Below are 19,379 nucleotides of genomic sequence, written 5' to 3'. Positions count from 1 at the left end.
CTTGGCTTCCTTCCTTGGGCTATGCATCATGCTGTCTTTTCACATCAGCAAGTATTTATCTTCCAGGTGAATTTTAGTGACTTTTAAGACCCACCAGGGTTTACCTATGCATTGCTGTATTGTTGGACATACAGATTTTTTCCGTTGTTTCCCACAGCTTACATTGATATATTATGAGAAAGCACTTATCCAGCACACTCTGAGTGTTCCTTCCATGACAGTGACAGTCCTGGCCTTTACCTAATAGCTGTGATGGGGATGAGGACCTGGTGTGGTTCACACCTCTTTCTCCTGGGAACCAGATTGTTGCCAGAAAGCAGGTTCTTGCTCTGAGATGCCAGGAAGGGAGTCATGTGAGTGGGCAGTTAAGTCTGTCCACTTACGGGGATCAATGTTAGGAAGTATGTTGTGGCTGCACATCCAAGATTTATTCTCTAATCGTCCCAGGTGACATTTTGATTCTTGTATATCTGTATCCCCTTCGACTTCCCCCTTTCTATAACTTTCAGAATTGGGATTTTTCTAGGGGCGGGGAGATGGGATATGTGAGTATATCTCAGGTCTTTTGATAACAAAATTTCATATTCTTCTCTAGAAAGTTTGTACCAATGTTGACTCCAACAAGCAGAGTTTAGTTTGAGTGTCTTAAATTTTTCTTTCAAAGATCTATAACTTCACTATATATATAGATAGGATAGGGTGAGATCACAGATCTATATTTAATATCTAAAATATTATATGTATTAATTATGGGGTACAGTTATAGGAATATAACTACATTTAATATATAAAATATATGTTAACTTTATATTATATATTAAATGTACATTATGTTTATATATTAAACATATATATATAAATTATATAACATATATATTTTACCCAGAACAAATGTTGGAAATGGAAGGGGAAAGTTATGATATAAGATCATTTACCTAGTTCATCATTTACCACCTGGGAGTTCCATATGAGATAATTTGGGTCATTTCATGTATGTATGTCTGTATATATGTTTACACTAGGTGATCTGAAAAGGAGTACTTGGTATAAGCAATAAAAATAGGAATTTTAAAAAAATATCATTTCATTTATAGAATAAAAGATGGTGGTCGTAAATTAATCAAAAAAGTCAGAATGACCTCCAAAAATTTTAGCCAGGCTCCCTCCTCTCACCTCACCCTGGTTTTAAATGGTCATTGCTGCGAGAGGCTGGACTTTTTCTTTCATGGCTCATGGATGTTGAGACTCCAGGGAAGTTTGCATCCTTTATTTTACATAGAAGTTCCTATATTTTAACCAGGAATATGGTAGTGTTGTAGAGATCCACTTTTTTTCATAGATTTGAAATGATGTGAAAAAAATTTCCAGTTGTCCTCTGGAGACATTCAATCAAAGCTGACCCCGCCTCCTCCTTAGTACTGTGTGAAGTTGGCTGTGATGTGCTCGTGGTTGAAGGGTATGTAGTCAGCAACTCCTGGAAATGAGCAGAGAAGAACATGAGGTGACTGTGGTGCCTATAACCACTCCCACCTCCCATAGGATCAGCCCATTAGATTGGCTGGAGGAGCAAAACCTCCGTAGAGTGAAATGGGCAGCTTAATTTGTATGGAAGGAGCATGGAATTGAGATTCAGGGGGTCCTTGGTTGCAGGCTCTCAGTTGTCATGTGGAGCACGGCTTTGGGCAAGCCCCTTAGATCATGCAATGAGGGGAGGGTATAGCTCAGTTGCAGAGCACAGTCTTAGCATGCATGAGTCCTGGGTTCAATCCCCAGTACCTCCATTAAAAAAAAAAAGATTGCACGAGACTCCTTCCCTCATACATAAAATTGTACTACTGGCGTTTACGCTGAACAGTTATCTTCAAGATTAGAAACAATGACTGCAAAGTGTCTAAGTCAGTACTTGACACATAATAAATGTGCAGTAAACGGTGGTTATTATTAAAATGGCTTATTTAAGCCAAATTTAGAGCATCCAAGGCAGGAACTCGTGTTCACTCTGGAAGATTTTTGTAAGAAATAAAGAAGATTGGTGGGTTGAGAATTCTTCTTTCTGGGCAGGAAAGACAGATGATGACAATATCCATGCTTAACTCTGAAGTAGCCACAATGACAGAGAAGAAAAGTAACTGGCAGACCTGAGAATCCGCCTGATTGGAGTTCCCGGGGCAATTCTGGAGATGAAGGCGATAGAAGAGCTAATAACCGTAATGATCAGCATTTTAAAACAAATGCTGTGCGAGAGACACTGTACTTACTCACTTCAAACACATCATTTCTAATCCTCACCATAACGTATGAAATGGTTTTCGCTATTTCCATGTGATAGCTGTGGAAACTGTGGCTCAGAGAAGATTCACTGTTTCCCTAATGAAGCTAGAAAACACAAGGAGGGGCTTCTAACTGAAGCCTCTGTGACTCAGAGATGTTTACTACATGCTTTGCTGCAATTCCACAGATTCTGACTGGCCAGATTTCGTTCAATCCATGATGGGCTCTAAGAAAAAATGCCTCTGTAATCTTGGATAGTGAAGCATCTTGACAGAGCCCCAGTCTCGGCTCTGCTATGACTAAATGGACCTCACATCACTGCGCACAGTGGGAATTAGCATCAGGTTGACCAGCAGCACCATCCTTAGACAAAACCAGAGACCGGTGCTGCTTCTAAGTCAGAGGATCTTTCAGGATTTGTGCAAAAATTTTAAAGAATGTTAAGGTTTTGCTGAAGTTGGATTTATTCTTCCCACTTCCCCCACAAACATTCCTCCTTTTGGAAATTTAAAAACAAAACAAAACGAAACAAAAAATACCACAAAAGAAGGCGAAGAATGGATTTGGAGGAAGCTGTGGTCCCGAGCACACTCATCTGGAGCGTGATTGTCTGCTCTGTCACAGGCCACAGCAGTGACTCGTGCAAGCCCCTCATGCGTCTCAGACTTAGTGTCTTTGCAAAAAGACCGTCACTGACACCTACAGAGGTGATGCGAGTGTGAAGTAAGATAAGGTTACTACATAAACGGCTGTTACTCTTATCCCTCACATTTATTTCCCATTGGCTATGAATTCCCTGTTCTCTTGTTTTACACACACATGTTTAATTTTTTAATCCCAATGTGATCTTCTTAGATCACATACTACTTTTTTTTGTTGTTTTTGCTTGTTTGTTTTTGGTCTTTCTCACACTATCTGCTTTTTCCTTCTTTAACTCTTATTGCTTTAAGTAGGTCTGGCCACTTGTTTCCTGGATATTTTCCCACTGGCTCAGAGCAGAGCTAGGATTCTTTTTTATTTTTCAGTGTCAATTTTTCTTTCTTTCTTTTTTTTTTTTTTCACGTTTCAGTATAGTCAGTTTTCAATGTTGTGTCAATTTCTAGTGTGCAGCATAATATTTCAATCATCTATCTATCTATCTATCTACGCATATATTCCTTTTCATATTCTTTTTCATTATAGGTTACTACAAGATATTGAATGTAGTTCCCTGTGCTAGACAGAAGGAACATGTTGTTTATTTATTTTATGTATAGTAGTGTAGTATCTGCAAATCTCAAACTCCCAATTTATTCTTTCTCACCCCAGGATTCTTGATTTAAAAAAAATTATTTTAGATATTCACCCACGCAGTCTATCATCTATCTATCATCTACCTATCATGACTGTATATATATTCATAGTCTATTTGCATATGTACATACATATGTAGCCACTGTACATGCAATTACAGTGTATACACACACAACCTCATAATTATTTATTGATTAAATGAATGAATGAGTTAAATAAGGAGTTGAAAGACTGTAGCCTTCAAATTGTGGAGGCTACAGTCAAATTGCCCTCAGTCCTTCCTGTCTCTCACCTTCATTTAAAGGTGTTGTGCCACTCAGGAACTGCCAATATGTCTTATGATTAACATTTTCAGTGATACCGTTAATAGAAGAGACAATAGGTCCCCAGGATGTCATTGTGGTTTCAAATCTGTAAGAATAAAATCAGATATAATTAATACCTCATCTTAAATCAGGCAATAAGAAGTTAAGACGAAGGGACAGAGACATTCTAAATGCTTTAAAGATCAGAAAAGTCATGTTTAAAGAGAAAATGTAAATAACCAATACGCATGAAGTTACTTCACTTGGAGTTAAATAAAAATAAATGGATTCAAAAAAATCAATAAGCAAATTTAAAACATGTAAATGTCAAACAATGGGCAAAAAATTAGGTGAGTGATGGGATGAATATCCAAGATTGAATATTTTGCAGTTATGAAAATGATACCTTTCAGTGACATGGGAAAATGCAAAATGCATGCAATAATAATTTTAAATGAAATGTGGTACATGCATTGTGTAAGAAATATCTATCCTGTGTATATTATGAACCACAACTATTTGTAATACACATGGAGAAAAAATTATTAAAAAATTATTGAAAACATCAACAAAATTATAAAAAGATATTGACAGTGATTATATGGTAGCTACACTATAGAGATGCTGTTTTCTTTATGTTTTTCCCCCTCAAAATTCCTACTATGTATATTTTTATTACATTTATAATTAGAAAAAGAAAAGTCAGGCAAAATTAAAGCTAAGCTTAGAGAAGAAGTAAAGTATATTCCGAGGGTTTGTAGAAAATGAAGTATTCTTGAAATGCGATCTTCATCCTGGCCTGTTGTACAGAAGTCAAGGAAGTTCTGGAGGTGGCCAGGAGCAACAGACGCACATACTTACCCTACCCCTGGGGAATAGATCCCATGTCGCTCAATCGTCAATTCCTTGGCCTTTGTCAGTCTTTCTCCTGGACGTCTCTGAAGAATTTGGATAGTGCCATCTTGCCTTTGAAAGTATCGCCTCTTTTCTTTCCCAAAACCTGGCATCTCCCCTCTCCTCCTCCTCTAGCTTGGTCCTCTCCATATTTCTCTCCTGCTTCCTCTTTTTACAGACGATAAACTTTCCTCAAAGTTTAATGTGCTCCTCTGTGATTTATTTCTATATTCTTGCCTTTCCTGATCGGACAGGAGAGCACGAGCTTCAGAGTCAGTGAAATCTGGGTTCAGATCTCAACTCTGCTAGTTACACGTTATGTGATCTTCAGAATATTACTTAACCTCTTTGGGTCTAAGTGGTTGGAGCTGTAAAATGGGCATAATTGTATGTCTCATGGTTTGGTTGGAAGCATCCTATCTGCCACCTACTACATGGTCCTTAACTTCAGCCACCCCCTCTATTAGACGATTACACAATCTCTTTTGCTTGTCCTGCCCTCTTTTTCTAGAACTTCCCTTATATCCTACAAAGCTGCCTTCTCTGTCTGTTTCAAGTACTGACATTTAAACGTGTTTGGATGAATTGTGTTTTTGCCTGAAGGACATTCTCTCTTTCTGACACTCCTATCAATAGCTTTGAAGCTTCTTTCTCTGGACCCCCACATCCAGTCACACATGAGCCCTGGGGAGTCTTCCCTGGGATGAGTCCATTTATCCTCGATGGGGTCCTCATCACTTCACAGCTTCACTCCTGTAGTCACGCCCTCACTTTCCTCCTTGTCTCTCATTCTCCAACCCAATTAACATTTTGCAACATGACTTTCCTCACTCAAAACTTGCAATGCAACATAAAGTCCAACCTCCTTAGCCTGGCATTTCAGGCTTTTTACAATATCACACAGCCTATCCTTCCAGACATCCCTCACTTAATTCGGTCCTGTATTCTCTTCTCTAGTCAAGCTGGTCTACTCATTGACCCTAAATTCCTTGCTCACTCCTGCCTCCAATGCTTTGTTCTCACCATCCCCTCTTCCTAGAATCCCATCCTCCCATATCTTCTGGTATAGTAGCTATTCTTTGCATGTGGTCCAAAGCCACGAACCTTCCTTGACTATCCTGAGCCACCAAGGGCTCTCTCTCCTTTGAGTTCCTGTTTTGAAAATTCCATCATACATTGACTTGTAGGATTTAATTTCTATGAGAGCCTTGCCTAGTTACTAGATTGCAGACTCCTCAAGGGACTATTAAGTAAAGATCTGTTAAGTCATCAGAAGGAAAAAAGTAAGAAATTGAAGGAAGGAAAGAGAGAGAATGGAATTCAGGCTGGTCTCGGGGACAGGGCGACTGTCACCTGTAGCACTCACTTGAACTTGGGATTCTCACGCTGTGCCTCCTCTAGAACCACGAGCAGCACTGATCCTTTTCTCACGCTGACACTGATGGTCTCATTGAAGAGCAGCTCCACGCCCCTCAGCTGGTTGTTTATGGTGTATATGACGGTGATGTTGGAAGCTGAGGTGGGGACAGTGCTGGGGTGGTTGGATAGAGTTGGTTGCACCTCGTGATCTGTGGAGAGCAGAGAGGCCAAATTTGTTAAAGATTACGGGGTTTGTAGTTCAGGTGCAAAATCTCTGTTATTGGCAACTCATCCCAGAAAACATGTCAAGAAACGATCATGATTTTGTGTCCTTTGTGGATTGTTCTGAGGAACTAGTTTGATCTAGGAAGCTCTCATTTCCATTCTGGAGAGCTGATCAGAGCTGGCGGCTGACAGCTGGCTTTATAACAAACACTAATTTTGTTAAAAGAATTTGTAACCCGAAGGGAGAATTGCGAGCCTTTAGTCCTGTATTTTACACGGTACTCACTGTTCACTTGTGGTTAACCGAAGAATTAACTTTTGTTAATTCTTTCACTTTTGTTAACCCGAAGAATCTGGGAGCAGAGGTAGTAAGTTTCAGACCATGTAACAGAATACCTGGGGAACTAGTGTAGAATCCTAGGAGGAAATTCATGGCCACCTTGTTAAAGTTGGGAAGCAGCCCAGGGAGTTAGGTGAATATGACTGTGTGTGGTATGACTGGGGTCAGGTTGCTTAACTGTGGTCTCGGTGGATTCTGTCCTGAGACAGACGAGGAGCTTACTAATCTCTGCTCATCTTAGGAAGTCCATGCAACATACAATGAATAACACTTTATGTTAGTATTTGCTTGGAAAGAAGAGTCTGAGAAATCTGTACCAAAGGCTAGCTATCTCTGGAATGATAAAATTTTCATGCAGGACCCTACTTTCTAAATGTGCATTTCTGTGGTGTTTGAATTTTAAGTATTTCTGTATTATATTTGTAATTGGATAAAATATAGGTATTTCAAGTAAAAAGGTAAAATGCCAGGTTTCCACTCCATTTCTCTGATGTGCTGTGAGCACACAGGCTTCATACTGAGATCTCCAGGTCAGCTCTGTTCTTCTCCTAAGCCTCCCAGACAAACTCAATAATTGGTCACGCTTTCTTTGCTTTTGCACTGTGTGTGACTTCTATTCCTATTTCATTCTCTCAAATAGTGTAGTTTATGTCTACCTACTGTCTCCTGACTTTGTAAAGAGAAGATATGATAAGACACTGCATTAAGTTTAGTAGCTTTGTCAAATAAATGCAGTTGTATATAATTTGATTGTTAGGCTCATAGACCTTCTCTCTCCACCAGCATCCCATGAAATGCTTTGTGTAGAAGCGCTCAGTAAATGTGTGCGTGGGGGCTGAAGTCTGAGGGCAGGGCAGCATGGCTGCGTGCTGGCACACAGCTCCTGGGGATGAGAAATCAGATGTGGCTCTGCCTACCTGGGAGTCATGGATACAGAAAGCCCTTATGCCACTTAAAATTGGCCCCCCATATCATTCCTGGTGTAAGTTGCCACTTTATGACAAAGGGAGAGGCAGAGGTTAAGAGTTCTTACCGGGGCTGCAAGACACATGGGGCACATCTAGGTACGTCTTGCCTTTCAAGGAAGGGAGGATTTGGGCAATGGACATGGGGTTGTAGAACACCCCCTCCTTAATCTCCGTGAGTACAGCATCCATGGTCTTCTCGCAGTCCCACTCATTACTAGGCTGCTCAGGTGACACAGAGAGCGCCTAGGAGAGGGGGGAGAGAGAGAGAGAGAGAGAGAGAGAGAGAAAGATTAGGCATAGCTGAGAGCTGGCCTTCCTAAGGGATAGACTTGATCACTAACCTTTGAGATCCACCAGAGTCCAAAACCAAAGCTGCACAAAGTTGGGGACAACATCTGTCTTCTCTACAGATGTGTCCCCATCGCGTGTGTCTGTCAGTGCCCATCACGTAGTAGTCACACAACAGATGTCTGGGCAACATTCAGATTCAGGGAGTGCTACTGGGACGGCTGTGTTTACTGACAGTTCTTGGACGCAGAATGAGGGCAAGAGCTGAGACAAGCCAGCTCTCGGGGAAGCCCCAGTCCAGGACACCCTGGCCGCCCACCGGCAGTAGACGTCTGTGGGTTTTTGTTGTACTGCATGCCCTTTGGTGGACTCTTCCCACATTTGGTGGCCATGTCAGGACTGTCAGCCAGAAGCTCCACAACCCTGGCTACAAGGGCGGACTGACTGTCTGGGCAGGGCTGATCACAGAGGGCCATCTTCTTGTTGACAGTGACTAGGGGGGCACACGCACTAATCAGAGTCCTTCCCTGACACACAGACACTGGAAGAGGGGAGCACTTGTCCCGCTGCTGGGGTTAGTAATCACTGAGCTGCTGGTGACCATCTTTCTCAGTCACTTGGAAGAAGCCATCCAGCAGAAGAGAATGAGCAAAACCAGGGCTGAGAGATGATAAAAGAGTGATTGCTGATATCATGATTTGAGCCCTTTATTCTGATTAATCCTGAAATCACCTAATCCAGCCCTGGGTTCCCCCAGTTAATGTGAAATAATGAAGCCTCATCTTTTTCTTAACCAAAAGTTATTTGGGTTTCTGTTATTTGCAGAGTCTTGATTAATACCCCTAGCAAGTCATCCTACTTTGCTGAATTTTGTATCTCATGGGTAAAATAGACATCATAATTCCTGCCTACCTTTGGGGTGGTCCCTGGGGATTCAGATGGGATGCTATGCAGAAGCATTTGGTCCCGTGTGATGTGGAAGCTGTCCTCACCACCTCCCTCCCTCTAGGGTTGTGCTGAGCACAGCCACAAGGGCGTGTTAATGGATCAGCGTTAACTGCTGATGACTGATTCACCTGAAGCTTCACATCGGATGTGGTAGAGGAGAGAGGGGATCTAGAAATGGCTCTGTAAGCTAGAGGCGGTGGTATGAGCAACCAGGAGGTTTTTGACAGGCACTGTTCACCTCGGTAACCATGATGATGGCTCTTCCCAGAGTCACTTTACAGGGCAGTTTGGTCACAGGGCATCAGGTAGGTACTCAGCTACCATATCTTGTCCACTTGCCATACAGTCACCTTCCAAATCCCACCAAGCAAGATGGATCCCATTGGGATAAAACATTACCCACACCAACCCTCTGGAGAGGAGTAATGCATTAACTGTTAGAAGTCATTAATAACTTTGCATTAAGAAGTTTATCTCTCCAAGCTGAGTTACTGTCAGAAGAAGAACCTTGAAAGCATTGGAATATTGATGGAAGAAAGAGGAGGAATTCCAGAACAGGGGAAGTTGCCCCTAAGTGCATCTGGGAAGCAATGTGAGTGGCCTAGGCCACTTGAAGGGCACTGCCAGCTGGGAGAGGGTGAGTGAAGGCTGAAAAGGAAGCTTAATGTCACCTCTCTTCCTGGGAGAGACCACAGACAATTATTAAACCCCTCCCTGAGCCTGATTTTTTTTTTTTTATGCCTTTGCTATTATAGGGAAAATGCAATTCAGGGAAATTCATTATTTGCCTAAGATGATGGCCAATCTGGGATTCAAACCCAAGTTGTCACAGCCTTAGAAGCTTTTGTGTTTCTACAACAGAACATTTTAGATTAGATAAGGGTTATATGTGAGACATCTGGTGATTTCAGACTTCAGACTGCCTGGGTGAACTGTGGCTGTGAGCCATGAGGGGGAGGGAGAGGTTCTGTATTCTAACTGACATGACATCCACGTGGTCTTTGCTATCTGGCTGTGGTCCTGCCTTTTTCCAAAGAACAGCTTTAATTCCCAGGTACAGCTTATCAGGGTGCACCCCGCAGGTGATAACACCCCAAACACAGTTCAGAAAGCAAATTAGCAAAAGCAAACACTTCTCTGTCTGGCACTGAGGTTATTTTAAGGTTATTTTAAGAGAGTCATAAATAAAGCTTGTCTTCTATTCCTTCCAGACTGCCTTTGTTCCTCCACAGAGCATTCTAGACCTGAGCCCTGGGAATGCTCCTGTATGACTCAGCCATAGAAACGGTGTTTTTTTTTGTTCTATGGCAAACTTTCATTGACCACGACATGATGTAGAAAGTGGCTTTGTGTTCATGAGTTGTTCCTATGGAACGTTGGAGCAGGGGACTTCGTGTGTTTAACATGAGCTAATTTCTTAGTCTGTTTATGCCCTTTGCTAATTTTTAAATTTGAATTTTAAAAAGTATTTTTAATTGAGATAAAATTGACATACAACATACTTGTTTCACGTAATGATTTGATATTTGTGCCTGTTGTGAAATGATCACAATAAATCTAGTTAACATCCATCACCACATAGTTTCTTGTGGTAAGAACTTTTAAGATTTACTCTCTTAGAAACTTTCAAATGTAAAAATTATTAACTGTAGTCACCACACTGTACATGGTATTGCTAATTTTTAACGTATGCAACATCAAACCAGTCTCCATCCGTCTGCACTGTCCAGAGCCAAATTAGGTGTAGAGCTGGCATTGTAACTCCATGACTATGTTTCTTTTCTTCTTTATTTTCAACCTGATGTGTGTATAGTTGATTTACAATATTATATTAGTTCCAGATGAACAGTGGAGTGATTCAGTATTTTTGCAGCTTTTACTCCGTTATAGACTATTACAAGACAATGGCTATAACTCCCTGGCTATACAGTGTATCCTTGTTGCTGATCTATTTTGTGCACAGCAGTTTGTATCTGTTATTCCCATGCCCTGGTTTGTCCCTCCTCCCTTCCCTCTCCCCTTTGGTGACCACAGGTTTGTTTTCTCCATCTAGGAGTCTGTTTCTGGTTTGCGTATTCATTCATTTGTATTATTTTTTAGACTCCACGTCTCAGTGGCATCACACAGCATTTGTCTTTCTCAGTCTGATTTAGTTTACTAAAAATAATATTATGATTCTTTGTTTCTTGGGCTTTACAAGTTGGGAAGGTCATGATGTATTTTTTTTTTTTCTACTAATCCCATAGGGCATTTTGAGCCTTTGGAGCACAGATTTCTTAGTTTGGACTGAAGGATTTGGCCTTTAATTTCTCATTCTAGTTGGTTCTCTCTCCCCAGTATTATAGGTGTGTCTTCCATGGGAGGAGGCTACCCTAATCAACAGAGGGGGAGGGGTGTGTGTCTGTGTGTCTGTGTGTATCTGTGTGTGTGGTTGTATTTGGAGTGATACCAAGCAGCATCTTATAGAATCCAAGCCCGAGAATCTACACTAGGGACTCACAGGACTGAGTGCGGACTTGATGACCAGACACGCCTGGCTCTGCCATGTTAGGGCTCTTTGTGAGGCTGAAATGAGATTGAGACATAAAAGAGCTTGACAAAGATTAGCTGTCCAGTCAGCTTTAGATTATTTTCATTAATCATTTTGACCACAGTCCCGCCTTTTTTGGATCAAGATAACTGGCTAATAAAAGAACACTTGATTGGCAAGATGGAGTCAGAAGATTTAAAATTTTTTGAGAACCTAATTTAATATCCTTATTTTTTATATGTTCAACTTCTCAATAGTCTATAATTATTTTGAACAAATTGATCATTATTAATAATAGACCAATACGTTTCTTGGATTTATTTATTTCTCTTTTTTTCGTAAGGGAGAAGAGTTCATGTTTATTAGTTTTTATACTTTGTCTATGAGGTAGGGGGGAAATTAACACTTACCTGCATTTTGCTGCTAGAGGAACTGATGCACAGGTGCCATAAGGAATCTAGCCCGAGTCACACTGGCTGGCCTTCCCCGGAGACACTGGCAGAAGCCTGGTCTCTCCGTCCCGCAGCCCAGGCTCACCGGCGTGGACCCCGCGAGGAGCCCCGGCGGCGCGCTCACCTGCATGGCCAGGCCAGTGCTGTAGATGTCTCCGATGATGCCATCGTCCTGGATCCTCGTGCTGATGTCCTCCACGATGTTCTTCAGCACCTGAGCGAACAGGGCTCTGTAACCTTCCTCTGAACCTACAGGGATCTTGTTGTACATGCAGGTCAGAGCCAAGGTAGCCACTGCTCCTGTGTCTGTGGATCACAGCGGGGGAATCAGACCACCACAAGCACAGCGGGGAACAAGTAACATCCATTGTGTGCTTATTGTGTTCCTGGTACATTATCCCCTTTACCCTTCAGGACAGTTTGTGAAAGAAGACCTATAATTATCTCCATTTAAGGAATAAGGAAATGGAGGCTCAGAGAGGTTAGGTAACTGCCCAAAGGCACACAGCTAGTAAGTAGCAGCACTGGGGCCTGAATGCAGTCTGTATGACTCCACAGCTTGGGCTCTGAATTAAAGAGACTAGCAGTATATTCACTCCCACTTCTCTTGGCCCAGTGTTTATCTTTCAAGATGGCAGCAGTTCTTGAACGCCCAGCCATCACCACCTTTCAGTGAAGCCTCCTCGGTCATCCCAGCGCAGTGGGCGTGGTCTCTTTCCTGGATTCCTTTAGCCTTTGCTGTCTGTACCTGGGTTCCAGTCTCGGCACTCCCGGCTGTTACTGTGCAACGTGAGCTCTTGGATGGTGGGGGGCTCTGCATCCCCCGTGGGACCCAGCACAGGGGCTTTTCTGGCTATTTCATTTTTATTATGTGTGAACTGAATGAGCAAACTCTTGCCTGATGAGACCAGAACAAATCAAAGATGTGCCAGATGGCTTTTTTTTTTTTTCATTGATCTTTTCCTCCCCACCCTAATCTCCAACTGAAAGTTGCATAACCTCATTAAGGCTGACGGTGTTTCAAGGAAGTCCATATTTCCTGAACTGGCAGAGATGCCGCAGGGATGCCTGAGGTCCCAGCTGGGAAACAGAGGCCAGTCTGTTTGAAGGTACTTGAGTAAATATGTACCCTCCTGTTGGTCTGATAGAGCCTGAAATGCGCCAGGTTGCTGATGAGGCACGCATAAGGGGTGAAATAGCCATGCGGTTGCTTAGAGAGTGGCAGGGGAGAAAAGATGACCGCGAATGGGGGGATGCGGTGGCCCTCAGAGAGGGTGTCATACACAGAAGGGATCGTTAGGCGCAGGAGAGTGGACAGAAGGATGGTGTTGTAGAGGATAAAGCTTCCATTCGCAAGCAGCCAAGGGCTTGCAGAAGAAAGGAACAAGATGCTTCTAGTGTAGCCTGGGAGGGGTGCATCATGGGTTTAGGGTTCAGAGAGCAGCTGTTTAATAGAAAGAGAATGTCTGGATGTTGTAAGGGGAAGCACTGAGAAGAATAGAGTGTGGAAGCGTTCAGGGTGGGGCTGAATCTAGACACTGATTTAATAATTTAATCATTTATCTGGGGATGGCTCCCGAGTTCGGCAACATGTTTATGATTCCTAGTGGAGATTCTGTACCTGCCAGATGTGTCAAGCATTGTCCTGGTTTCTGTGTTTCACTTTCTTTTGTTCATCTATTCCTTAATTCACTGGTCCAAGAAATATTTGCTAAGTATCTCTTATCTATAGACATTTTCATGGTCCTCAGCTCCTCCTCCGTGGAAAGCTCCCCTCTCCCACTTTCCCCTCCATCTCAGTGCTTCGGTGCCCTTGATGGTCCTGGCTCAGGGCAGTGTTTGAAAGTGGTGACCTACTCACCCATATTGAAGGGAGAGGAATTGGCCAGCAGGGTCTTGGCGAAGCGGGCTGCTGTCGGTAAGGCCGCCTCCGGGTTGTTCTGGCACAGCGCCAGGATGGCCAGACTGGGTCCATAGAAGGTTGACGCATGGTCATCGGTGCCTTGGAAGGGGAGAGAGGGCTTTCAGAAGACTAATGTTCCCCACAGGGAATGTATTTGTGAAAAAGGAAAAGCCAAAGCGTTTACATTGAAGTTGTCAGAAAACCTGTCCCAAAAGAAAGATACCATATTGGTCAGAGAGAACTTCCATGGTCTTAGAATGAGAATGTCATGCGGTTTGACAATAGAGTAAAAGGGGTGTGGCTGTCTTCAGGTGATGTCGTAAGTCTGTGTCCCTGGGATAGAGGTCTTTTCCAGTCCACTGGCTTGGAAGTGGATGTCTCACTCATGGGACTAGCAGAGTGGAACTGAGTGGAGGTACATTGTGTCTCTTCCTAGACTTCCACTCTCCCATCCTTTTCTTTATAGATTTAAAATTCTCAGGAAGGACCATTTGCCTCACTTCCCCTTCCCTTCTGATGAGGTCTTACTTGAAGGTGCCCAGTTCTCCATTTGTTCCTGTAGGATGGATACTCTGTCCCCGGGGTCTCGACAGGAGGAGGTGAGGGCCATGATGGTGAGGGCGAGCTGACCAGCGGTCAGGTCTGTAAAGGAGAGGACAGCATTGTTAAACAAAGCTGTTCTTAGGAGAGCACCAGGGGCCAGGGCTGAGCTCTCTGTTTCTTTCCAGATCATTTTGATTTTTTACAATAATGTGATTAGGTAATTTTTGATCTTTCTTGAGGAAAGAAGTATGGGAAAATACAGAAGGAATGTTTAATCTTGTGGCCTCTGTGTAACTTGACGACTCCTTCGGGAATCCCTGGTATCTGTTTACAAAAGTAGCAAGAATGCCCATACAAATTCATGTAGAAAAATGTGTGGTTACAAAATAATTTTAACTTTATTGTCTAACTTGAGCCTCAAGGCAGCTCCTGAGAGGTAGGCAGAACAAGGCTTTTGTTTTCATCATTGTTATTATTGCTATCAGTGTTACTGTTATTAGAATCGTCTGCATTTTGCAAACGAGGAAAGTGAGGTTGCTCAGGATCTGGGACCTGTTCAAGGTCACAGGGTGAATAAGTGGTGGAGCCAGACCCGGAAGCCTGTCTTTTACATCTACTCTAGAACGCTTTCTGTGAACGCCCTGACTTCACACGTATGTCCTTCCAGGTGCGTACGGAAAGGTGTTTGGGTGATTTAGGTTCAATCACAGGTAGCGCTGGGGTGGGGGGCCATGGAGTTGGGTCTGGGGGTGGAGATTCAGAGAGCATGCAGAGGGGACTCTGGCTTCTCACCGGCTGTGTCACTGGCCATGAGCTTGTAAGTCAGGAGCTTCTGGGCCTCCAAGTTGTAGGCTCCGGCCAGGTTCATGGCAATCAGGACGCTGGGGTTTGGGAAGGCTGAGTCAGTCACCGAACTCTCCATGAGCACCTGGATGTCATTAACCAAGGGCTGATCTTCCGAGGGGACAGCTGGGAAGAGCAAAGCCATTTACTAAACCTCTCACCCTCACTCCCTCTTCCCAGAAGACATGTTTTCTGACTCTTTTAGGAGATGATAGGATTAGCATTGGCATCCCCAAGGATGCCCACATTAGGGGTGATTATTAAAGAGACATGGAGAAAACACTGAGATTTTCTTTTGAGGCCAGTTAGTCCCTACCTCTTCCCAAATAAACCTTATCTTTAAGAAAGTGATTTTTCACTTAGTAATGTCAAACAATAAGACTCTGTGACCGAAAAATACTGCAAACCACATCAGTAAACAAAGAATGCTGAAGCCATCAAATCATCAGCAGCTGCCCCCCCCCCCCCGTGAAGACAAGCCTGTAGCCCGGCCTCTGCAGCCTGCAGCCACTCACAGTGGTGCCCCCTGAGGGGACTCAGAGTAAGAAAAGACAGGACACTGGCCCTAGATAGCTAGGTGCTTGTCAAAGGAACGAATTCAATGAGCCCAAGTGTTTGCTTCCTCCCATACATAGAAAAGCACTAAATTCTTTAACTTGAGATGCCTGGTTTTCTTTAGATAACAAGCAATCTTTTATTGTTCCAACTACCTGGTCTTTACTATGAAGCTCCTGTATATCCTAGCTCCTCCCCTACCTCTTCGGAGCAGTCCCTCAGAGCGATCTGAGAGACTGTCATCTCAGCTCGAGTCCTCCCGCGAAATAAACATAACTCAACTTTTAGGCTGCGCATTTATTTCAGTCAACAACTCACAGGCATTTCATCCTGTTCTGAGTAGGTTCCATTAATATCCTTGCATCCATTTTTCCTTCCTCACTCCTATATGAAAAGAACGAAAGATCTGCAATATGACATATCTTCAGCAGGTACCCAGCATCCCCACTCATAGTGGTACCTGGTCACAACGGCCACTGAATGTCTCTCCTTGTACCATCAGCCATTAATTACCATTGTTCCTGCAACAATATTTCAGTCTCTCAAAATGCACAGACTTGCCTCTCAAAGAACTTATGCTCTGCAGTCAGGAAAGATGAACCCCACACACTCACGCCCTGACTCACCCATTTTGAAACTCCTATAGTGGTTGCTAATTTCGGGCACTTTCTCATCAGCAGACATCAGTGTCTGAGGCTTCTGCCTGTCCGCAGTGTCACTGCTTCCCTGACCTTCTCGGAAAAAACATCCTACTTACAGCATGAACTTCGGGTCTGGGTGCTGGCCCCAACCAGAGCCCAGAGAAGGGTCAGGAGCTGGAAGGCACTCCAGGCCATGCCACTCTGTCCTGCTGTCCGGTACCCGCCTCCAGTTCACAAGACCCAGTGTTTATGAGTTTTTCTCTACTTTTTCTTATATGTGTTTCTCTTTGTGAAATGGTCCGCCCTCCTCCCCACCCCCAGCCACTCCTAACCACTTATGCTGACCTCTCTCTCCCTGATAGAACAAATCGCCATTTGCTTATCTAAGTTTACCTCCTACAGACCCTCCAAGGTGTCTGAAGGTGACCTGTAGGCAGCACGGTCATATGAGACACTTGGGGCTTCGTATGTGATGAAGGCCATGGTGACAAAGTGTCCTTTACCCAAACCCTGGGAGGTTGGCTAATGTGTGAGTACAAAGGAGACTTCCTCCTAAGCCTTTTCACACCCAGACAGCCTTCAGATGGTTTATTGGCAATCACGTCACTAAACTTTGGGTGATTCCTGAGGCAGCACCTCACTTACGATCTGAGACACTTTCTTTACAATACGCCCTTTTAGGCTCTCAGGTGAGCATTGGCCAGGTGAGGCCTGGCTTTCTACAGTTAATTTAGTTGACATGACCTGGGGTCCAGCCTAGGCTCTTTGAAGTTGTTTGATGTCAGGCAAGCAATGGAGCAGTTTTCCAGATATTATTTTGTTTCTCCTTCCTTATCTGAGGATGAAAGCAGTTTCAAACTCCCAGGGCTTTCAGATACTATCTTTTAAAGTATGTAAATTAGAAAAAGTAGGATCAATTCTCACCTTTCATTCGTTTGTTCATTCATTCATTCATTCAAGTCAGAATTCAGGCTCTTTCTATACTAAAATGGGGATTGGGGGGTGGTTGGTTGTTGTAAACTTCTTGGTGTCAGAATCCTTTGTTCTTGCAGCTGTCCGCATAGGTCAGGTCATGGTGTCCCTGCAAACTTCCAATAAGACAAAGGTTATTTTCTATTCTGCAACTTTTAATCTTTATATAAATGGGAAAATGTTAGGCCCTTAAAGGTCAGAGCCTTGAGAATGGGCTGTCCTGTATATTTCAGGCTCTAGGCAACATTCTTTTACAAAAGGTGCAGAACCAGCATGACTGAGCACAGGAGACAGAGAACAGGGTTAGGGCTAAAGGGACAGATCTAATATGGGGTCAGATTTGCTCTTCCCTATTATCCTTGCTCATTCGGCTCCGCAGTCTAGTGTCTCTGGTTGTTCCCTGACCCTATCAGCCACCTTTGCCCTTGCTGTCCCCTCTGCCTGGGACATCCTTATTCCAAATATTCTCACGGTGGCTCCCTCACTTCTTTCACGTCTCTGCTCAAAGGTCAGTTTTTAGAGACGCTGTCAGTGTCCTTGAGATGAGTTAAGGCCGTGGGACCCAAGGCCACGATCACAGCATGTTTGTAGTACGCAGCAGATAATGATTGTACGCATGTGTCAATTATACAAGATTTAGAACAAAGAAAATAGAAGTACGCATGCGCTAGAGATATTCTGTAAGCTTCACGAACAAAGAAATTGACATTGCTCATGTGTTGGCAGAAAATAGATAAAAGCAGGACAGCTGCACCATAGAGCACGCGCACCCCCTTATGGCAATAAAATAAAGTGCTGTAAACTCCATGTTTGCTCCGGGTGAAGTCTGTTTTGCGGCATGGCAGCTCCTGGTGCATTTTTTTGGTTGGGCTGCTCACCTCCTCGAATCCCACTTCAGCCTCCCTCAGCTGACAGATGCCTTCCCAGATCATTGCATAGATGAAATAAAATTCTTATTTTATAGCAAGACAAAAAAAATTTAAGCATAAAAATTTTTCTCTGTGCTTTGACCTCCTCCCTCCCACCACTGTGCCTTGTGTATCTGCGCTGTACTTCAACTAAACCTCCCCAGTCAGCAGAGATACCTGCTCAGCCATAAGGAGCAACATTCTCCTGACACTGACAGCTCCTTAGAAGATAACATTTCTTCTTTTCTTTTTAAATTAAAAAAATTTTTAAAAATTTTATTGAAATATAGTTAGTTACAATGTATCCATTTCTGGTACACAGCACAATGTCCCAGTCATGCATATATATACATATATTCATTTTCATATTGTTTTTCATTAAAGGTTATTACAAGATATTGAATATAGTTCCCTGTGTATACAGAAGAAATTTGGTTTTTTTAATCTATCTTTTATATATAGTGGTTAATGTTTGCAAATCACAAACTCCCAAATTTATCCCTTTCTGCCCCCTTTCCCCTGGTAGCCATAAGATTGTTTACTATGTCTGCAAGTCTGTTTCTGTTTTGTAAATGAGTTCATTAGTGTCCTATTTTTAGTTTCTTTTTTCTTTTTTAGATTCCACATATGAGTGACATATGGTATTTTTCTTTCTCTTTCTGGCTTCCTTTACTTAGAATGACAATCTCCTTCTTGATCTTGTAAGAGGTCTCATGACCCCCCAGGATGATGCTTAAATCTGAAATATGTAAACTGTCAGCAGTACATGAATCCCCACTCCCACTCCCCTCCGAGAGGTCTGTGTCCTAATCTCCGGAGTCTGTGAACATGTTAGGTTACATGGTAATGGGAATTAAGTTTGCTGTTAAACCAACTTTAAGATCAGAAGGTTATCTTGGATTATCTGGATGGGCCCAAGGTCATCACGGGGGTCCTTATATGTGGGAGAGAGAGGCAGGAAAGTTAGAGTCTGAGAAGTCGATATGATGATGGAAGGAGAGGTCAGAGGGATACAATTGCTGGCTTTGAAGATGGCGTCAGTTGTGAGCCTTGGAACGCAGGATTCCTCCAGAAGCTAGAACACGCAAGGACGTAGATTCTCTCCTAGAAGCTCCAGAGGAACATAGCCCTTTCAACACTT

At 43.1% G+C, this 19,379-nt stretch overlaps 1 protein-coding gene and 1 long non-coding RNA gene across 2 annotated transcripts in view; one reads left to right on the top strand and one right to left on the bottom strand.

Moving 5' to 3' along the window:
• LOC123617241 (uncharacterized) overlaps positions 1-19,379 on the top strand; it is a 46,874-nt gene that overhangs the window by 7,808 nt on the left and 19,687 nt on the right. The gene's annotated exons all lie outside the window — the stretch shown is intronic.
• Positions 1,253-16,596, bottom strand: CBLIF (cobalamin binding intrinsic factor). The gene is made up of 9 exons (XM_074373009.1): positions 16,475-16,596; positions 15,112-15,288; positions 14,305-14,418; positions 13,735-13,875; positions 11,998-12,179; positions 7,721-7,898; positions 6,130-6,331; positions 3,857-3,975; positions 1,253-1,474 (listed from the first exon to the last, which is right to left on the bottom strand). Exons 1-9 carry the CDS (start codon positions 16,551-16,553, stop codon positions 1,413-1,415), a joined length of 1,254 nt encoding a protein of 417 aa, XP_074229110.1. The 5' UTR covers positions 16,554-16,596; the 3' UTR covers positions 1,253-1,412.

This window comes from Camelus bactrianus, chromosome 10 (genome assembly GCF_048773025.1).
Source record: "Camelus bactrianus isolate YW-2024 breed Bactrian camel chromosome 10, ASM4877302v1, whole genome shotgun sequence".
Lineage (NCBI taxonomy): Eukaryota > Metazoa > Chordata > Mammalia > Artiodactyla > Camelidae > Camelus > Camelus bactrianus.
Note: the sequence above shows the minus strand (reverse complement) of the source record. Positions and strands in the feature narration are given on the sequence as shown.